The sequence below is a fragment of the Macaca thibetana genome, chromosome 6 (assembly GCF_024542745.1).
Source record: "Macaca thibetana thibetana isolate TM-01 chromosome 6, ASM2454274v1, whole genome shotgun sequence".
NCBI classification, from domain to species: Eukaryota; Metazoa; Chordata; class Mammalia; order Primates; family Cercopithecidae; genus Macaca; species Macaca thibetana.
The window spans coordinates 40789253-40812478 of NC_065583.1; the positions used below are offsets into that span (position 1 = coordinate 40789253).

Sequence of the window (23226 nt, forward strand, 5' to 3'; positions counted from 1 at the left end):
AGAAAAATTGAATGAAATTGACAAATCCTTTAAAAAATACAACTTAACAAAACTGACAGAGCATGAAGTAAAATATAAATAGTATTTTCATTTTTAGTAGAAAGCCTATGATATAAATTGAATTTCTTATCAGAAACTTTCCCTAAAAGAAAACCCCTGGCACAGAATGTTTCACTCAAGGAAGAAATAACACCAATATTATACAACCTTTCAGAAAACAGAGGAAGGAATACTTCCTAAGTCATTAGGTTAGAAATACTAAAACCTAATGAAAACATTAGCCCCCAAGAAGAAAAGATATTCTTTACAAAATTATTTACAGATATTCTACATGAACACAGGTGTAAAAATATTTACTAAAATGCAAGTTAAATCTAACAATGTTTGAAAAGATAATATATCATGACTAAGTGGGATTTATCCTAGGAATGGAAGGTTTTTTCCAACATTCAAAACTCAATTGGTGTAATCCAACATATTAGTAAAATAAAGGAAAATCATATGCTCATATAAATAGATTTTTAAAAATTGATGAAATTCAGCAATTAATCATGATAAAACTCTGAGCAAACTAGAAAGAAAAGGGTACTTCCTCAATTTAATAAAGCATTTGGGAAATACCTATGAGTAGCATACACTTAATAGTAAAATATTGAACACTTTTCTCATAAGATCAGGGGTAAGGCAAGAATATCTGCTCTCATCACTTCTCTTTATAGGGTACTGGAAGTCCTGGCCATTATAAAGGCAAAATAAATAAATAAATATAAATATTGGAAAGGAAGAAATAGTCTCTGTTTGCAAATTAAAAATCTGTTTAAAATCCATCTACAATAGAATTTTTTAAACCATAAAATACATAAGAATAGGTATTACAAAAAACTTTCAAAACCTCAATACTTAAAACTACAGAACATACTGAGAGAATTTTTTAAAGACCCAAGTAAATGGAGGTATATATGTTCATACAATCTGATGACTCAATATTGTTAAGATACCAAATCTTCCCTAAATTCATCTATAAGTTAAACACATTCCCAATAAAAATCCCAGTGTAATTCTTTGTAGAAATTGAAAAGTTGATTCTAAAATTTATATGAAACTTTAAATGACCTATAATAGCCAAAACAATTTTGACAAGTAGAACTAGGTTGGAGGATTTCACAGGTGATTTTCAAACTTATAAAGCTACAATACCAAGACAATCTACTTTTAGTGAAAGGATAAACGTACAGATCAAAGGAATGAAATAGAGTCCAGAATGAAGCCCATACATTTATGGTCAACTGACTTTTTACAAAGATGTCAAGATAATGCAATAAAAAGAACAAGTCTTTTCAACACATGGTACATTGGATTATCTTACTTGTTTTTCCTGTCATAAATGACAGGATTTTCTTTTTTTTAAGGCTGTGTAGTATACCATGAATATATACCACATTTTCTACCCCCTGGAAGTAACTATACATTTTATTACTTTTATTATTTTAATTGACACATACATATTTATGTGTCAACTGATGTTTCAATATATATATACACTGCGTAATGATCCAATCAGGGTAATTTGCATATCCATTACCTCAAACATTTATCATTTCTTTGAAGTTAGAACACTAAAAATCCTCTTCTTCTATAATAGTTATTTTGAAATATACATTATTCTTAACTACACTCTACTGTTCAATAAAACACCAGAACTTATTATTCCTAATTGTAACTTTGTACCCATTGACCAACCTCTCTCCAACCTCTCCTCCTTACTACTGCCCTACTCATCTCTGGTAATCACTGTTATTTATACTCTCTGCTTCTATGAGATCAGCTTTTTTACATTCCACATTAATAAGATCATGTGGTATTTGTCTTTCTGTGTCTGGCTTATTTCACTAAACATAATGCCCTCCAGATTCATCCATGTTGTCACAAATGACAGGATTTTATTCTTTCTAATGGTTGAAGAGTATTCCATTGTGTGTGTGTGTGTATATGTGTGTGTGTATATATTTCACAATACAATATAATGTATATTATATGTATATGTGTGTGTATATATATATATCACAATTTCTTTATTCATCCACTATGAACACTTAGGTTGATTCTATATCTGAACTATCATGAATAATGCTGCAATGAACATGGGAATGCAGATAGATCTTTGACATACTGATTTCATTTCCTTTGGATATATACCCAGTAGTGGGATTGCTGGATAGTTGTTTCATTCTTAATTTTTTGAGTAACCTCCATATTGTTTTCCATGATTGTACTAATTTACATTCCTACCAACAGTGTGCAAGAGTTCCCTTTTCTCCACATCCTCTACAACACTTGTTATCTTTCCTCTTTCAATAATAGCCATTCTACCAGGTGTGAAGTGATATCTCATTGGGGTTTTAATTTGCATTTTTCTGATGATTCATGATGTTGAGCATTTTTTAGTATACCTGTTAGTCATTTGTGTGTCTTCTTTTGAGAAATGTCTATTCACATCCTTTGCCCATCTTTTAAATCATATTATTTGTTTTCTTACTATTGAGTTGTTTGAGCTCCTTATATATTTGGTATGTTAACTCCTTATCAGATTTATGATTTGCAAATATTTTCTCCCATTCTGTGGATTGTCTCTTCACTCTTGTTTCCTTTGCTGTGCAGGAGCTTTTCAGTTTGATGCAATCCATTTGTCTATTTTTGCTTTCATTGCCTGTGCTTTCAGGGTCATATAAAAAACATCACTGCTCAAATCAGTGTTATGGCTCTTTCGCCCTGTATTTTCTTTTGTTAGTTTTACAATTTCAGGTCTATGTTTAAGTCTTTAATCCATTTTGAGTTGACTTTTGTATACAGTGTGGGATAAGGGTCTAGTTTCATTCTTCCTCATCTGGATATCCAATTGCCCCAACACCATTTATTGAAGAGACTGTCCTTTTTCCATTGTATATTCTTGATACTTTTGTTGCCAATCAGTGGATGGTAACTGTGTGGATTTATTTCTGGGTGCTCTATTCTGCTCCATTGGTCTACATGTCTGTTTTTTATGCCAGTACCATGCTGTTTTGATTATTATAGCTTTGAAGTATATTTTGAAGCCAGTTAGTATGATGTCTTCAGCTTTATTTTTTGTTTGTATGTTTTTATTTATTTATTTACTTTGCTCAATATTGCTTTGGGTATTTGGAATACTTTGTGGTTCTATGTAAATTTTAGGAAAGATTTTTATATTTCTATTAAAAAATTCATTGAAATTTTGATAGGAATTGTATTGAATTTGTATACTGTTTTGAGTAATATGGACATTTTAAACAGTATTAATTTTTCCAAGCTATGAACATAAAATATATTTCCATTTATTTGTGTCTTCTTCAATTTCTTTCATCAATATTTTAAAGTTTTCAACGTCAAGTCTTTCATCCTCTTGGTTAAATTTATTCCTAAGTATTTTTATTTTCTCATAGCTATTGTAAATAGCATGGTTTTCTTGATTTATTTTTCAGATAGTTCAAAAGTGTACAGAAATGCTATTGATTTTTGTATGTTGATTTTTTATCTTTCAACTTTATTTCGTTTATTAGTTCCAAGAGTGTTTTTGTGGAGTATCTAGGGTTTTCTTTGTGTAAGACCAAAGATAATTATGTCTGAGTAAAAAATAATTCATGACCCACAACTATTAAAGTAGACCCACCAGAGAGGTTAAGATGATACTCTTAATTACAATAATCTAAAGAAGGCATAAGCCAATATAAAGATATGTTTCTGGATTTATAGGTATTATAGGAACTGTACAATGGAGTAGGTGGTTAAGAGAAATAAGGATGATTCTAATATCTCATTTTACAATTATGGGGCAAAGATCACTGTGGACCCTCGACAGACTTGTAAAATACAGTAACAGGAGGAATAAACCCAGCATTTTTTCCATGTAAATGCTCAGACTTACTAAGCTGTTCAAAGACAAAATAACCTGATAATTACTGTTATTAATAGGATACACAGAATAGATAAATAAGGGGTATGGACTCCCAACCCACACTTGCTTACAACACTGTACTTCTACAGCACACAACTCTACCCAGGAAAATTCTGAAGTGATCTCTACAGTAAGTTGCCAGGAAAACTGTGATCTTTAAATACTTAAATCATTTAAAATATGAAATATGTTCCTTGCCACCATTTAAGAAGCCTCAGTCCAGTGCCTCACACCTGTAATCGCAGCACTATGTGAGGCCAAGGCAGGTGGACCGCTTCAGATCAAGAGTTCGAGACCAGCCTGGCTAACACAGTGAGACTCCATCTCTATAAAAAAGTAAAAATTAGCCAGGTGTGGTGGCACATGCTTGTATTCCCAGCTACTCAGGAGGCTGAGGTAGGAGGATCGCTTGAGCCCGGGATGTCAAGGCTGCAGTGAGCAGTGATCACACCACTGCACTCCAGCCTGGGCAACAGAGTAAAACCCTGTTAAAAAACAAAACAAAACAAACAAACAAAAAACCAGCCTTGGCCCTTTAATTTTCAACTCTTCTAATCTTCAACCTCTTCTTCTCTAGTACCCTTTTCCCATGACTTACTCAGGCTTCCTTTATCTTTAACAAGAAGCCTTTCTGTATCCCAATCTGGTTTTCCATATTTTGAAGATAATTGCTTTTGGGGGATACTCAACAGTTCTGTCTCTGTTTTCTTAACTCCTTTAACTCTTGAATTCACCGCTTCTCCTATAACCACACTTCTGAAACTGCTCATGCTAAAGTACTCATGACATCATAATGACCAGTCCAATGAACACTTTAGAGACCTCTTCTTACTTGACTTCTGTGAGATCTTACAACTTCAATCAACTCATTTTCTTCAAACTTTCCTCTTTTGCTTTGCATAAACACTTCCTAGTTTTTTTCCTACATCTCCTACCGCTTCTTAGACTGGACTTTCATTCTCTCAGACCTTTTAATGTGTTCCACAATATTTTGACCTTGTCCCTTTTTTTCACACTTTATATATTGTTCATAGATAGTTTTATCCATACTCCAGCTGCAACGATTTTCCTAATGCAGATGAATCAAAATCTATATTTAGAATTCAGCCCCACTCAGATCAACAAATTCAACTATTGTCTATGTCTATTTACATGACATTTTGCATACTGAACTCAACATTTCCATGAACCTTGATAGCATCTATTTATTATTTTACTGTATCTCCCACATTTAGCCTTATCAATTCTATTTTTTATATCATATTAAAGCCCTTGCCTCTAGTCTGAATTTAAATATCCATAATTTCTTACCTATATATTTTAATAATCTCCTTTCCTCTACTCTCATCCTGTCCAATGGATACTACACAATATTGCTAATAATGTCTTCCCAAAATTTAATTCTTTCTTTTTTTTTTTTTTTTTTTTTTTTTTTGTGAGACAGAGTCTCACTCTGTCTCCCATGCTGGAGTGCAGTGGCGTGATCTTGGCTCACTGCAGCCTCCACCTCCAGGGTTCAAGTGATTCTCCTGCCTCAGCCTCCAGAGTAGCTGGGACTACAGGCACCCACCACCATGCCTGGCTAATTTTTGTATTTTTTAGTAGAGGTGGGGTTTCACCATGTTGGCCAGGCTGTTCTTGAACTCCTGACCTCAAATGATCCACCCACCTCGGCCTCCCAAAGTGCTGGGATTACGTGAGCCACCACACGCAGCCCCAAAATTTAATTCTGATAACAGAATGTTTACATTTTAAAGTCTTTAAATCTTTTTCAATTTTTTTTTCTTCATGCATAGTCTTAGAGATAACTTTTAGGAAAAAAGTTATCATGCTAAAGTAAAGTAATCATCTTACTGGAATTTTTATTGACACAGGGCCAAATCCAACTAGTTTGCGGAAAACATGCCTCTGTAATATTCTACATAAAAATACATTATGTCATCTCATTTACACAAGATTTTAAAATATTTTTCAACAAAATTTCATACTTTTACTTCATATTTCTCATTAAAGTTATTCCTAAAAATGTTGTGCTTATTGATTTTCTGAATGAGATCTCTTTTGCCATTTTTTTTTTTACAATTGGCAAATATAAACACTATAATTATACATGACATCCTATATAGGAAGATTTTTCTGCCTCAACCCCTCCCCCCAACTATACTGAGTTAGTTACTTCCCTCTGAGTTTCCTAGATAGCATGTATTTATTTCAGTTGTAGCTTGAATTTGATTGTATTATAATTGATAGTTTACTTGTTTATTGTTAGATATCTCTTTTTTTTTTGGTAACAGAGTCTCATCTGTCACCCAGGCTGGAGTGCAGTGATGCAATCTCCATCAACTGCAACCTCCACCTCCCCCTGGTTCAAGTGATTCTTGTGCCTCCACCTCCCAAGTAGCTAGGATTTCAGGCATGAGCCACCATGCCCAGCCTTAGATATCTTTTAATGAAATGGATATCTTATTTGCCTACACATTTTAAATATCTTATGCTCAAAAATGTATTTTAAATAAAATATCTGGAATAGAGAAATAAGGAAACTGTTTTAGGTCAAGTAAAGTCACAAATATCCCCTTTAATAAAGTTTGATTATGTGAATGTTTTAGGTAAATGCATGTGCTCTCTTGGCTCAATTAGTAAATATTTCATAATAGACCAGGTTTATGAATTATTTTTTCCCAAAATTAATAATAAGAGATATAAATCCCTTATCAAGGTTTAAGGAAAGTAAAGATACTATTGATTTCAAAACAAAAGTAATTCAAATATTTTAAGATATACATAAAAGCATTTCAATATTATTTAGATGCTAGTCACTGGTGATAGAACTCTATGATAGGGAATATCAGGCAATGGCAGCCTAAATTATTTACAGCAGTCATCCTACTGAAATCAACTAAATATTCTTGGATAAAATATTAAAACAAATATCTTAAAAGCACTGAAAATCTGACAAGATAATGGGGAACTGCTAGGACAAATTGTGGAGGAAACCTAAGCCCAAAGAGGTAAACAGAATATTGAACTTGACATAAACTTGGACATAAATTGTAGGAAGACAGAAATTAAGAATCAGGATGGGCTGGGAACCATGGCTCATGACTGTAATTCCAGCACTTCGGGAGGCCGAGGCGAGTGGATCACGAGGTCAGGAGTTCAAGACCAGCCTGGCCAAGATGGTGAAACCCCGTCTCTACTAAAAATACAAAAAATTAGCCAGGCGTGGTGGTGGGCGCCGGTAATCCCAGCTACTCTGGAGGCTGAGGCAGAGAATTGCTTGAACCCGGGAGGCGGAGGTTGCAGTGAGCCAAGATCGTGCCACTGCACTCCAGCCTAGGTGACAGAGCGAGACTTCATCTGAAAAGAAAAGAAATAAAGAAAAGAAAAGAAGGAAGGAAGGAAGAAAAAGAAGCAGGATATTCAAGATGGGGAGTCTTATGGGATCTCCAAACTACATTAAGCTGGAACTCCAAAGGACTAATCTTTCCAGGTATGGTATGTGAAAACTAAACCCACCTACTCTCCAGCCCAGGAAACTGCTGGGGAATTTGACATGGCACCAAAAAGGCCAGAAGGAAAATAGGAAAGGAAAATTTAATCCTATAAACTTGTAGCTAGATACTAGATATCCTGCATATTTTTAGCTGAGAATATGTAGTCTAAGTAGCCAAGGAGCTTCAAGTCTTAAACTTGATTTAAAGTGGTTTACAAGCAGTAGTATTTACTCACTGGAAAATGTATAAAAATCTATCATGAAGAAAGGCACTTCCATCCAAGATCTCAAGATACCCTGACAAATATCATTTTCAGGATATGGACCATCACAAGTCAAATAAAAGTTGGCACACAAAACATGGAGCTATCCAGCTGAAACAGCACACAGCAGATACACACTTGCAGACTTCAGACACTGGAATTATCAGATGAAGATTTAATATATTTAAATAAATAAATGACAAGCTTAAGAATATTTGCAGGAGCCAGGCGCAGCGGCTCATGCCTAAAATCTCAACACTTTGGGAGCCAAGGCAGGAGAATCACTTGAGCCCAGGAATTTGAGATTGCAGTGAGCTATGATCATTCCTGAGCGACGGAGCAAGACTTGTTTTGAAAAAAAAAAATTGCAGGGAACAGAAACCTATAAAAGATATCATGGCAGACTTGATCAGTAATAATTATAATTTTTAAAATGAAAAACACAATAACCAAAATTAACAACTCAAGGAATACTTTTAATAGCATGTTGGACACACAAAAAGACAAAACTAGTAAAATTGGAAGAAAGACAGTAAGTTACTGATAAAGCAGCATAATGAGACAACAGTGGAATCCAGAAGATAATGAGGTGGTAACTTTAATGTACCAAAATGAAATAAATGCCAATCTTGAATTTTACACCCAGGGAAAAATATCTATCAAGAATGACATTTCAGGCAAACAAAAACTGTAATAGTTTATCACTAGCAGAAATAGAGGTAAATAATACATAATGCTAAAAGTTTCAGTTTAGCAGAACGATATCACATATTTACATTTGGTTAAGAATCTAATAAAATAAAATAGCCTTAAAACATATGACACAAAAAATTGACAAAATCCAAGGAAAAAAATTCACTATTCATAGTGGAACACTTTAACATAATTTTCTCAGTAACTGATAAAATAAGCAAACGAAAAGAATAAAAAAGAATGCAGAATATTTGAACAACACAACTAGCAAATCTGACCTAATGGACATATACAGAACACTACAACAAGCAATGTCGGAATACTGCTTTTTCTTGAATATGCAGAACATTTATAGAAATTGACCATTCACACCCTGAAGTACTATATAATGACAATGAATGATATACAGCTACATACAACAATATAAATGTATCTCACAGATGATAATGTTCAGCAACACACACACATACATACAAGTTGGTTATTCCTATTATTCAAGTTTTCAGTACCCTGAATGATTTTCTTTTGTTTCCTTGTTCTATCCGTTTCTGAGCAAGGTATGTTAAAATTTTCCATTTTGATTAACCAAACTAATACAATGAGAAATAGAGGCTCTTTATAATTCTATAACTATTAATATTATAGACATTGAATTTATAATTTAAAAGATTTTCATGAAGAGAATTCTAGGCCTATAAATTTCACTCTTAATTTTTTAAATGCTTATGGAAGGAAAAATACTGATTGACACAAACTTGCTATGATCTGAATGTTTGTGTGTCCCCTCTTCCTCTGCAATCATAAGTTGAAATGCTAACCCCTAAGTTTATGATATTAGGAGGTAGGGCTTTTGTGGAGATGATTAGACCATGAGGGCACAGCTCTCATAAAAGAGGTTCCAGAGAGCTACCTTGCTCCTTCCAGAAGGGGAAGACACAGCAAGAAGATGATATTCTGTTTTATGAACCAGGGAGTAGGCCATCACCAGACACAAATGTGCCAGGGCCTTGATCATCAACTTCCCAGCTTCCAGAATTGTGAAAAATAAATTTCTATTGTTTTTAAGCCACCCAGTTTATGGTATTTTGACATAGCAGCCCAAATGGACTAAGACAAACTCTTCCTAATAAGTGAAAGAAAGTAACACTTCTCAACTTACTATATAAAGCCAGGATAGCCTTGATGCCAAACTCCGACAAGAGCATTGTGAGAATGGAAAGTCAAAAGCCGATTTATTGTGCATGCGAGTGTGTGTGTGTGTTGCTTTTTAACGTTTATTTTAGGTTCAGGGGTACATGTGCAGGTTTGTTACAATGAAAACTCATGTCACAGGGGTTTGTGGTACAGATTATTTCATCATCCGGGTACTAAGTCTAGTACCCAGTAACTATGTTTTTAAAAATAATTATTTTTTCTGTAGAAACAAATTTCTATCATAAACATATATTTTAAAAATTGTAAACAAAATGTTAGGAAACTAAGTCCAATGATATAAAGAAGGATTATACATCACAAGCAACCTGAGTTTATTCCAAGAATGCAAGATTGGTTTATCATTAACAAATCAACCAATGTAATGCATGGTATCAATAAAATAAAAGGATAAAAATCCATATTATCCATTCAATAACAGAAAATATGTGATAAATTCAATGCCTATTCATGATTTTTAAAAAACATAGTAAATTAAAAAACAAAGGGAACTTAATAAATCTGATAAAGGATTTATGCAAATAAACCCAATCAAACAATGTATTTAATATTAAATATTTAAAAACTTCCTCTCTGAGACCAGGAATAAGACAAGATTATCCATTAACATTACTTCTATTCACTATTATACTGAATTTCATAGGCAATGCCAGAAAGCAAGAAAACTATATGATTAGAAAGTTTTTAAAAGACCCGGCATGGTGGCCTACGACTGTAATCCCAGCACTTTGGGAGGCTGATGTGGGAGGATTGCTTGAGTCCAGGAGTTTGAGACTAGTCTGGGCAATGTAGTGAGACCCTACCTCTATTTTTTAAAAAACAGAGAGAAAGAAAAAAATACAATAATAAAACTAACAATATTTGGGGATAGCATGACAGTATATGTAGAAAACCTAAAATATAGAAATAGGAGATTTTACAATTTAGCAAGGACATTGTATACAAAGTTAACATAAAATCAGTATTATTTCAATATACTTACAACAAAAACCAATTATCAAATTAAACTTCTTTTTTTTTTTAGATGGAGTATCATTCTGTTGTCCAGGCTGAAGTGCAGTGGCGTGATCCCAGCTCACTGCAACCTCTGCCTCTCAGTTTCAAGCGATTCTCCTGCCTCAGCATCCTGAGTAGCTGGGATTACAGGCTTGTGCCAACATGTCCAGCTAATTTTTGAATTATAAAATTAAAGTTTTAAAATAGCATTAAAATATCAGCTATCTAATAATAGTTGTGCAATACCTCTACATACACATACACACACATAAACATTAAGATAAAATAATAAAATAAACGGAAGAATATACCTTGTTAATGGGTTGTCTGTCTCAATATTGTCAATATGTTAACAAGCCTCATATTTTTATAGATTCAATAAAGATCAAAATAAAATATTTTCAATATACCCCATATTTTCTACAGATTCAATATAGTGCCAATTAAAATCAGAGCAGGGTTTTTTTTTTAATAGAAACTGAGAAGCTGAATCTACAATTTATACAGAAATGCAAAGAGCCAAAAATAGCTGAGTTAATCTTGAAGCAGAAGAACAAAGTGAGAGAACTTACACAGTTATATATCAGTACAAGTGAAAAAGCTACTACATTTAACACAGAATGGTATTGGCACAAGAATAGACAAGTTGCCCAGTGACAGAATCGAGAGTCCAGAAACAGAACAAATATATAAAGTCACGTGGCTTATGACAAAGGTAGCACTGCAGAGTAGAAGTGAGAAAAGGATGGTCTTTTTATTCAATAGTGCTGTGTATATAGACAATCTAACTGGATTTACACATGGAAAATATAAATCTTGACTTCTACATTGCACTGTATTCAAAAACAATTTCAGGTAATTTAATATCTAGATGTGCAAGTTAAAACAAGAAAGCTTCTGGAACTACAGCGACCACTAAACAGATGTGGTTATTTAGGCTTAAATTAAATAAAATTAGTAACATTAAAAATTGAGTAGCCCAGTTTCACTAGCCACATTTCAAGTACTTGGTAGCTACACATTCCATATATGCAGACAGAGAAAATTTATAACATGTCAAAAAGTTCTATTGGTTAGCAATGTTATAGAAGAAAACACAGGAATGTATCTTCACGACTTTTTTTTTTTTTTTTTTTTTTTTTTTTTTTTTTGAGATGGAGTCTAGCCTTGTCACCCTGGCTGGAGTGCAGTGGCACGATCCCGGCTCACTGCAAGCTCCGCCTCCCAGGTTCAAGCAATTCTCCTGCCTCAGCCTCCCGAGTAGCTGGGACTACAGAGGCCCGCCATTACACCTGGCTAATTTTTTTTTTGTATTTTTAGTAGAGACGGGGTTTCACCTTGTTAGCCAGGATGGTCTTGATCTCCTGACCTCGTGATCCGCCTGCCTCGGCCTCCCAAAGTGCTGGGACTACAGCCATCAGCCACCTTGCCCAGCCATCTTCATGACTCCAGAGAAGGAGTCAAGGCAGTGGCTCCACACTGTACTAGTGGTTATTACATTCATGATTGGACATTTGCAGTAAGAAAAATACCAGTAAGAATGCCCTTGGTGAAGCACTGACTATCATTAATTTTGATAAATCTCCACAATTAAGTACAAATCTTTTAAATATTTTGTGTGAGGAAATAGAAATGAAAAGTATGTTTAAAGTTCTTCTGTTGTACACTGAAGTATAAACATATAAGGAAGGAAATTAATAAAATATGAAAATTAATAAAATAGAAAGCAAATATACAAGAAAGAGAACCCAAACACCAAAGTTAGCCTTGGAAAGACTAACATCATTAATAAACTACTTCCAAGTCTAGTCAAGAAAAATGAGAGGTGACACACCCGGATTGAAAAGGGAAACATCACTACAGATCCTGCAGATGTGAAAAAAAGCCACAACAGGACATTATAAACAACTTTATGCCAAAATATTCAAAAGTACAGATAAAACTAACATACATCTGAAAAAATGAAATGTACAGGAATGAAATAAGAGCAATAAAAATACAAAGAAATTTGATCTCAATTAAAATTTTAGGTACAGAGAGCTTCACTAGTGAATTCTACCAAATATTTAAGAATGCTATATCACCAATCTCAGCAAACGTGTCCAAGGAATAGAAAAAAAAATGTAAGAGAGATAGAGCAACAGAGATAGAGACAAGATTTCCAACTTGATTAACAGGGCCAGCCTAACCTTGATACCAAACACTAATAAGAAAAGAAAAAGACAAATCAACCTAAAAATCCACTATTAAGACCTCTTAATTGGTTGTTTTTATTTTATATGAACATTATTTTGAGTTTAAACAAAACAGCTGTAATCTTTGCTTAACAATTCTAAAGAATAACCATCATGTGTTTGAATTCAGAGTACATTTTGAAGGTATATCATTAGAGTGCCCCTACGAACACAGAATATCTGTAGATGATAACCAGATGGCTCTAGGAACAGCCAAGGAATTTGGGATGGGTTAGAAATAAAGTGTTTATCTTTCTCTACAGCACAGGAGAATATGAGATTGCATATTTATTTCTAGATTCCAAAACAAGTTCCAAATGAATATATAATAACCTTTGTGTTTATAGTCCTTTCTTTTTCATAAATGCAGTATAAGAGACATGTAATTTATTTATATCCTGAACCATTATCTTACTCCAACATTAAAACTGGGAACAAAATGAGTGGCTAGCTACCTTTATTATTTAGCTTTGCTTCTTAAGAACAACCCTTACCAATAAATTCCTTACTTCCCATAATACTTTAGTCAGGATCCTAGACTGTAATCCATATTCACTTGAAGTTCTGCCAAATGTTAATATTTCTAATATTCGTATGACACGCATTTGAGCATTGTAAAAACCTTTCAGCAATTTAGTCCACCTTCATTCCAACCTAGCTAAGTGAATTTAGTTGTTGAAATATTATTGTTTCCCTCAACTGAAAATATTGAAGACAACAAAAGTCAATAGGTCACTAACATTATGAGACACATTGTCAATACTTTCCCACTTATATGTTTCCAAGGTATTGTTTTTCTCTTATGTCCACTCAAATTATGTTCTTTTTCTTTCCTTTTTCCTGGTTTGAGAGTCTGCATTATACAAAATTATTGTGTTGTCTACATGAGTTTTTAAATTTGAATATATTTCATATGTCATGCAAACATGCAAACTTCCTTAGTTTCATCATTCTAAAGTTTCGGGGCTTTTTTTTTTTTTTGAGACGGAGTCTGGCTCTGCCGCCCAGGCTGGAGGTGCAGTGGCGTGATCTCGGCTCATTGCAAGCTCCACCTCCTGGGTTCACGCCATTCTCCTGGCTCAGCCTCCCGAGTAGCTGGGACTACAGGCGACCGCCACCACATCCGGCTAATTTTTTGTTTTTTTTTTTGTTTGTTTGTTTGTTTTAGTAGAGACGGGGTTTCACCTTGTTAGCCAGGATGGTCTCTATCTCCTGACCTCGTGATCCGCCTGCCTCGGCCTCCCAAAGTGCTAAGATTACAGGCGTGAGCCACGGCGCCCGGCCTCATCATTCTAAAGTTTTTAAAAGTATGGTTATCAGCTTCAAAGTCAAAATAGATACACAAAACATCTAATTACCCTATGGGAGAGTCTACTTGTGGAATGTATGTTAAATAAAGCACCTTGAATGCCATAAACATTCTACTACTGTTAACAAATGACATTGCAAAGAGGAGATACCCTATTTCCTATATACCCTGGCAAAAAAGAAGATGCTTTAATTCCAGGTGAACAATACACCAATATAACATTGGTATGTTCAAACTATGCATAACTTTCATGTGGAAATTTAATAAGGCCAGTTGTACTGTAAGTATTTCATGCATTTTTGCTACATTAATATATTTATACCTTTAAAAATTATCAATGCAGTTTTTAATAAGTAGAAATTTATATCTCAGAGGTACCATCTTACATACCATTCTAAAAAATTTAAATTGCCCATCAAGAATGTTAACAGAAAAAGATGGACATGAGGTACACAATGTCTAGTTGTTATACAGTCAGTGGATCAATTTTGTTTATATCTTAAATATTATCAATTGGAAATATAGAGATAAAAACCATGTTTTCCTGAATTTCTTAAACTGATCATTTTACATAGTATTACAAGCTATGTTAATATATACTGTAAACTTACTGTAAACTAAAATGAAAGAACTTAGAATTTGAACAAAATATAAACACATATGCATCAACATGATTCTATAAGACTCAGACACACATTATAATCATTGTTAAATGTCATGCTTTTCAAATGATTTGAAATAAAATGAAAGCAATAAATATTTTATTTTTAGAATTCTGTTGTTATTAAGGCATTCAGGATACTATGACAATAATTCTTTTCTAAAGAATTAAGATCAGATCAATAGGTAATTGAACAGGAAGAAGTAAATAACAAGTGCCTTTGTGAATTACAAATACCCCATATTTATAGAAGTTATTTTATTCATGTTTTTATGAATCATACTTCATTTATTTAGAAGGAAATATCCAGCCCACAACAATTATTAGCAGACCAATGAGCTACCTAAAAAGCAAAATATCAACAATGATGGAAAAAGATTGTTCAACTGAATGAATGGGATGGTACAATATTCCGGCACATATGAACAGTATATCTCTATTATTTTGTTAATCATATAAGTTTAAAAATTTGGTTTGAAAGTTTTTTTTCCTCTGTTATTTCCTATACTTTTCCTTTTAAATCGCTAATTTTCCTTCTAACTTCTAGATTAATCGGCCTTCCTATAGCTTACTTATATTTCCTTTCTAGTCTAGTGAAAATGTGTTTCTAAAAAAAATTCCTCACTCCCAAACTTTATAGCCATTACTGGTATTCTCATCTCTTTTTGTTACAGAAAGCAATGAAATAAAAGAAATAAATAGTGAAATTTCTTGGTAGAAAAAATGTTCACATATTAAGTGCTCTGATACCTGAAATATTAGCATTGTAGCGCACCAATTTTCTTCCCTAAAATTAACTGAGATTCTATTAAATAGTATCCACTGCAAATTTCACAATGTAATGATGTGCACACCTATTAATTCCTTTGTCATCTATAGAACTGGACTCATACTTAGTCCTAGACACGGCATTGAAGTTTTTCATGCTAGCTCTAGAACCGGAAAATTCCTCTGTTATGTTATTAGTGTATGTCATGAGGAAGAAAATAATCATTGAAACAGTACATTTGAAAGTGACCTTTAAACTATTAACCACATATACACATCTAAAGTAGAAAAGTAAGTTAAAGTTTTTCCCTCTGTGTTGAACAGTGTTACCATCCAATTCATATATGCACATATTTATTCAGTCAGTCAGCATTTACTAAGCATATTTTATATGCTGGATTCTATTATATCATGAAAATATTAAGTATAGAAAATTTTAACATATGTAAATTTATTTTATTTGCAGCTGCCATCATTACTTGAGGAAAAATAACTTACAAGCCACTTTTCCCCTTATTGCCTAGAGTAGTAAAACAAGGAATGCTTCATTTTCCTCCCTTAATTTCTACACACCTCCTTCTTTTGCATCTAGGATTTCTATGAGAAGTCAAAAAGTAATAATGTAGAATTGCTTCAAAATGTTATCCTAACAGCACTCAAGAAGTTTGAGGGCCAGCTGCAGTGGCTCATGCCTATAACCCCAGCACTTTGGGAGGCCTAGGTAGGAGGATCACTTGAGGCTAGGAGTTTGAGACCAGCCTAGGCAGCATAGTGAGACCCCTGTCTCAAAAAAAAAAAAAAGTTTTGAAATGCCAAGGGCCACTAACAGATAAATTGAAGTATTTGAATCACTTAACTTTTATTAGCTACATTATTCTCAAATATGATATTTACTTATTTGTTAAATGTATTTGTCCTCTAAAATAAAAGAAATTAAATTCAAGTTGAATGGACTTTGGATAGTAAGTGCACCTTTGAACACATAAATATTTCTGACATAAAAATTACTCATCTTTCCTCTTTGTAAAATATTATCAATAGAAACACAAAACAAAAGGTTGTCAAGTTCTATATCCAACAATATGATCTCCTATCAGTATAAATAGATGTTATGAGACAGGCTTACAATTTCTGTGTACTTACAAAACACTGCTATGGAGCTATTAGCTATGTTTTAGGGTGCATTCCCAAAGAAGACACCTTCACCAAAATAGTATTCATGAAAAGTAGAGGCTAGAGAATACACTGTTTTTGATTAAATGGTGTATCATATTAAAGATCCAACTAAATCTGTGATCTCTATCACAAAGCCTTCTCTGACTTCTTCCTCCCCACTCAGATGTTCTCTTATGTTCCCTTTCTCCCTTCTTTTAACCCCCATTATAATTTATTTTTACATCTTTTGTGGTTATTGTCATCTTTTAATAATGCATTGCAATAGTTTAAGTAAATGTCTCACCTTTCATATTATATTCATATTAAGCAGACTCTTACATATTTTTTATTCTTCAGTTTAAATATTAGAGTGCCTTACATATCTGTTGCTTATAAAATATTTTGGTACTTTATTTTTAATTTTAGACCTTCATGCCATATTACTTTTATTGTTCTTAAATAGGTTTTAATTTTTACCCTTGTTTCTCAAAAATAAACTATAAGTCCCTTGAGGCCTAGGGCAATCTTCTAATACTTCTATACTTTCAGATTTCTTGGCACAGGAAGTGCTAAGAAGGAGTGTTTAATTCAATTGATGAAATGTTGTGAAAGGCTTGTCTAACAAATATTTCAGAACACAGCTAGCAGCCATCTCCTGGTCAAAGGAATCAAATTCCATAAAATTTGCTTACCATGGCATTGACATTAGCGTGATCCCCTTTCCTATTCCGAATCTGAATACAGGATATTGGCAAATTCAGTCCTACCCCAGTGGCAAGATTTCGCAGGTCGGCAGCATTGTACTCCCCACGCAACAGCAAACTGTTATTATCAGAACCAAGTCCCAGAGAGGCCCGATACAGATAAGTCTGAGAAAGTCTCTCAACTGTAGTGACATCTACGGTGGCTGATGTCATGTAAGGATTTGAAACCATCTTCCTTCCATACCTCAGATCCTCTGTAGAGCGACAGCAGCTCTGAGGGCAACAACCTGGGCTCTGGTGCAACTTGGTACACACGAAGAAAAGTAAGCACCCCAGAAATAAAAAGGAAACACAAGCCAAGGCAATTACTAAATACAAGTTCTGGGCAGAAAGCTGCCCTCCTGGTTCCCAGACATCTTCAAAGTCTGGAAGTAACTGAGGAACAGAGTTACTCAACAGCACACCCAGAGTGACAGAGGAGGAAAGTGGTGGGTCTCCACGGTCCCGAACCACTACCACCACGCTCTGCTTAACTGCATCAGTGGGAAGAACTAAACGAGCAGTACGGAGTTCACCTATATTGGCTGAAATTCTAAAAAGACTAGAGTCAGACGCCCAGGAGATGTGGTAGGAAAGCCAGGCATTAGAACCACTGTCTGCATCCTCTGCTACTACTTTTGTGACCAAGTGTCCAGTCCTGGCAGAGCGGGGCACAATTTCCACAGGGACAGAACCATTTCTGGGCAAGGGAAACAAGATAACTGGATAATTATCATTCCTATCTACCACAAACAAGTTTATAGTCACTGTTGCACTTCTGGGAGGAATGCCACTGTCCCGGCCTTCTACTTGGAAGTGAAACCCCCTGAGCTGCTCAAAGTCAAAGGAAGTTTTGGCAGTGATAGCCCCACTGGATGATTCCACTGCCACCAAGCTAGAGGCTGGTGGCCCTTCAGAGATAACATCCAACAGCTCGTAAGAGACAAGGCCATTCTTCCCCAGGTCAGGGTCCTGGGCAAACACTTGGCCTAGAGAGGCCCCAGGGCCATTGTTTTCAGCAACGAAAAGTTCCTGCTGCGGTTGAGGAAAGCTTGGTGTATTGTCATTCACATCAGCAACTGACACAGTGATTGTCCTTCGGGTGCTAAGTGGGGGTGAGCCACTATCTGAGGCCGTGATCAGGACTTGGTATTCACTGATCTGTTCCCGGTCCAGGGGCCCATCAATCAGCAGGCTGTAGTAGTTGTCAAAGGAAGCCGTCAGCTGAAAAGGGCCTCCACTAGACATGCCACAAATGACCCTACCATTAGAACCGAGGTCTTCATCCTTTACATTAAAGAGAGCAATCACTGTGCCAGGAGCAGCGTCCTCCGGTACTGGGTTCCAAAGAGTCATGAAGTCTAGTTCGGGGGCATGATCGTTCATGTCAGTCACCTCCACCAGCAGTTTAGCGGTGCTAGCTAAACCAAAGACACCTTCGTCCCTCGCCTCAATGTATGCCTCCAAGAGCGTTTCCGGCGGACCTAGTGAAGCAGCTACTTGCACCTCTCCACTTTTAGGGTGCACATGAAAGCGGTGTCGCAACTCTGCTTGCGTGCTATTGCTTAGGGAGTATCGGACTTCCCCATTGGACCCTTCATCTGGATCCAAGGCTTGAACTTGGAATAACACAGTCCCATTGGGTGCAGTCTCTGGAACCTTGGTGCGGTATACGGAGCGCTCAAATACAGGCGCGTTGTCATTTGTGTCCACCACTATGATGGTGACTTGTGCGTCTCCTGAGCGGGCAGGTAGCCCGCCGTCCCGAGCTGTAAGCACCAGCAGGTGGGTGGCGCGCTGTTCGCGATCCAGTGCTTTCTCCAACACCAACTCCGGGTATTCGCTGCCGTCAACCCGCGATCCCATGTCCAGGCGAAAGTGCTGACTGGGGCTTAGGCTGTAGCTTAGTATCCCATTGCTTCCCTCGTCGTCATCTTGGGCATTCGGGAGAGTAAAGCGGGCTCCGGGCGTCAGGAACTCGGGGATGTGCAGCTGCACGTCGCCGGCAGGAAAGAGAGGTGAGTTGTCATTGGTGTCCAGGACGTGAACCCGAATCTTGTGCAGCTCCAGCGGGTCCTCGAGCACCACGTCGTAGGTCAAGACGCAGGCAGCTTTGCCCCTGCACAGTCGCTCGCGGTCCGCCGGTTCTCTGACCACCAAGTTGCCGCTGGCTAGGTCCACCCTGAAGTAGAGCTCGCGGTGGCTGGAAAGGAAGCGAAAGTTCCGCGAGGACAGAGCGGCCGCTGGCAGCCTCAAGTCCGCGGCGACATTGCCTACAGCTACGCCCCGCTCCGTCTCCTCCGGCACTGAGTACTCGAGCTGTCCCGCGGCAGCGCCGCAGGAAACCCACAAACATAGAACTGCCACCCCCCAGCCCACCATCCTCCCTCTGGGCGTCCACGTTCCACCAACACGCTATACCAACAGTGACCCAGGACCATGCTCCGGACTCCTGGAGAGCACGAGCCGCGGGGAAGAGCACGCTCCTGCCGGCCGTCACTGCTGCGGGCTAGATACTCAGCGACCGCCGACGTTGCCGTTCCCGAACGCCGGCATTGCCGGGGCTGGCCAGCTGGGAGCAGGGCTTGCTAGGCTGGAGGCTGGGTAGCCGTCTGGGAAAGCGGAACCGGCCGAGTGTTGAGGAGCGCAGCGCCGCCTACGGGTGCAGAGACGAGGCTGCCGCCCAGGCGCGAGAGGTGCCCACGCCTCCAGTAGCAGCCGGCTGGGGTCTCGCCCACAGCGCTGGCCGCGGGCGCAGGGCGGAGCCTGGGAGACGCCCCGAGACACTAACTCGTCTCTGCTTAAACGGTGTTTTCTAGGACAACGCCCTGAGGCTGCCTGGATCTTAACCTCCACAACCTCTGCCTGCAGACTGCTGGTAACTGAGGCTGAGCCCCGCTGGGCTCCTCCTGCCACCCTTTGGGAGCCGCGCGTCGGAGCTGGACGCTCTGATCCCTGCGCACCTCTCCCGCGGAGAGGGCGGGACTCCGCGTGGAGCTGCCGGGCGAGAGGCGGGACCGTGAACGTGAGCGAACACACCTTCTAGGCTTAAGGAAACAGGAGCCCCCCAAAACAAGTGCTGCGGGGCTTTCTGCGTTGGATCCTGCTGCGGAGTTTTCCGCGCTGGGTCCTGCTGCGGGTTGAAGTCTGTCCTGCACCCTCTTGTATCCCAGGAGCCGCCAAGAGTGCAATAGAGACGACAAGGAGGGGAAGAAGGTTGGGGAATAGTGTCTGCATCAAACTGCCTCCGGACTCTGGTTTTTCGAGGCAGCGGAGTCAGCGAGCTCAAGGCTGTTTTGCGTGATAGCAGTTTCTCCTTCTCCAAGAGGCTCTATTTGGGAGTGCTTTGCAAACGGCCCTTGACGATCTGGGTGAAAGAGGAGGTTATAAACCAGTCAATACCAATAACTAGAAACTCAAAGACTTGACGACCCGTCCCCAAAGAGGACGTGAGAAGAAGGGGAGGGAAAAGTACTAAGATACTCATCAGAGTTTGACCAGGAAACTACTCTGTACACTTTCTTTCTGTAAATATTTAGAAAACACCATGAGGCGGGATAAGAATAGGCTAGATACCCATCCTTTCTCCAGCCTCGCTTTTTTTTTTTCTTATTATTATACTTTAAGTTCTAGGGTACATGTGCACAACGTGCAGGTTTGTTATATACGTATACGTGTGCCATGTTGGTGTGCTGCACCCATTAACTCGTCACTTACATTAGGTATTTCTCCTCGCTTTTAATTTGGTCTTCTGCATGGATATTGGGACAGTGATCAGTTTTGTGAGAAACATCTCTGAGCCACAACTGATACACCCAAATTCTGCCTAACATCCTACAGCCAGTTCCTTTCCCTAAGAAGGAGGCAAGCCAAAAGGAGACTCACTGACTATTGACTCTTAAGCACTAAATTCCTCATTCAAATCCTTCTCTTAATACAATTGCAATATGTTCAAAGCCCCAATAATGAAAAATTTGGAAGGCAAAACCTGAACACAGATCAAGAATTAAAGTTTCCAGGACATATTTTCTGGTAGAAACCTGCCTAAAAATGTCGATAATTATTGAAGCTGGGTGATGGTACATTGGGGTCAATTACACAATTCTCTCAACTTTTGTGTATGTTTCAAATTTTTTTCCCTCCCTCCCTCCCTCCCTCCCTCTTTCTTGCCTGCCTTCCTTCCTTCCTTCCTTCCTTCCTTCCTTCCTTCCTTCCTTCCTTCCGAGATGGGAGTATTGCTTTGTTGTCCAGTCTGGTCTCAAACTCCTGTGCTCAAGCGATCCTTCCATCTCAGCTCAGCCTCCTAAAGTGCTAGGATTACAGACATGAGCCAATGCACTCACTCTGCATTTATTTTTAACTTTTTTTTTTTTTTTTTTTTTTTTTTTTTTGGAGACAGGGTCTCGCTCTGTCACCCAGGCTGGAGTGCAGTGGCGCGATCTCGGCTCCCTGCAACGTCCCCCTCCCAGGTTCAAGCGATTCTCTTGCCTCAGCCTCCCAAGTAGCTAGGACTATAGGCGCACACCACCACGCTTGGCTAATTTTTGTATTTTTATTATAGACGGGGTTTCACCATGTTGCTCAAGCTGATGTCCAACTCCTGACCTCAAGTGATCCGCCGGCCTCGGCCTCCTAAAGTGTTGGGATTACTGGCGCGAGCCCCGCACCACCTCGCTTGGCATCAGCCTGCATATTTCTACGGGCGCGGTGGCTCAAGCCTGTAATCCCAGCACTTTGGGAGGCCGAGACGGGTGGATCACGAGGTCAGGAGATCGAGACCATCCTGGCTAACACGGTGAAACCCCGTCTCTACTAAAAAATACAAAAAACTAGCCGGGCGAAGTGGCGGGTGCCTGTAGTCCCAGCTACTCGGGAAGCTGAGGCAGGAGAATGGCGTGAACCCGAGAGGAGCAGCTTGCAGTGAGCTGAGATCCGGCCACTGCACTCCAGTCTTGGTGACAGAGCAAGACTCCGTCTCAAAAAAATATATATATATATATTTAAAAATTGCTGATTAAAATGGTGGGGAGAGAGGTAGCTCTGGTATTCTCTTTTTAACTTTAAGAGTGGGATTGATAACTCCAGTGTTCCACTAAAAACCAGTTACCTCCCTGAACACACAAACCCATTCCTTATCTCTTCCAGGGAACTAGAAAGGGCACACTGTGATATAAGGCAATGTAAGTAGTAAATACCCCCTGGCTAGTTTACCTTTTTGAATTAAGAAATCAAAAAAATCATTGACACCAAGTCTCAGATAAAATTAAAGGAGGAAAGATGTCAGCCTATTAGGTAGAGTCAAAAGTACAGACCTCATTAGATCTCACCAAGATGCAAAACAGCCCATAAAAATTGAACTTATTCTTCACCAAATTTCAAAACCAAAACTAATTTTCTGCTTCAGCGCCAGAGATTAGGATTTACATTTCTTCATTTTAAATTAATGCTGCTAAGCAAGCTAACTGCTTTGGAATGAAAGTTTATTCTTTCTGCCTTAAACAAATGAAATACAACTGTAAAGATGTACCCAACTTTTAGGCCCCTTACTTTTAGGTCTGCAGCCAAGCCTCCAATTATACCAGGTTTAGAAATTCTGAGCAGCATCTAGAGGGATAGTATGTGTGGATATACATTAGGGCATGAGGAAAAAGGAAAAATGCATACAGAGAACAGCATGGGAAATCTTCACAGAAACTCCTCCTTCACACGCTTCTCAGATTTTTGGC

At 37.8% G+C, this 23226-nt stretch overlaps 3 protein-coding genes across 3 annotated transcripts in view; all 3 read right to left on the minus strand.

The window, feature by feature from the left end:
• LOC126956101 (protocadherin alpha-12) overlaps positions 1 to 23226 on the minus strand; it is a 140931-nt gene that overhangs the window by 62198 nt on the left and 55507 nt on the right. The gene's annotated exons all lie outside the window — the stretch shown is intronic.
• Positions 1 to 23226, minus strand: part of LOC126957300 (protocadherin alpha-13-like) — a 94995-nt gene that overhangs the window by 32319 nt on the left and 39450 nt on the right.
• Positions 14025 to 21597, minus strand: PCDHAC1 (protocadherin alpha subfamily C, 1). The gene has a single exon (XM_050795002.1). The coding sequence runs from the start codon at positions 19880 to 19882 to the stop codon at positions 17426 to 17428; it is 2457 nt and encodes an 818-aa protein (XP_050650959.1). The 5' UTR covers positions 19883 to 21597; the 3' UTR covers positions 14025 to 17425.

What these genes read in the sequence shown, in the direction of transcription:
- PCDHAC1 (XM_050795002.1), bottom strand. Translation starts at nt 19,882, where the DNA reads ATGGTGGGCTGGGGGGTGGCAGTTCTATGTTTGTGGGTTTCCTGCGGC.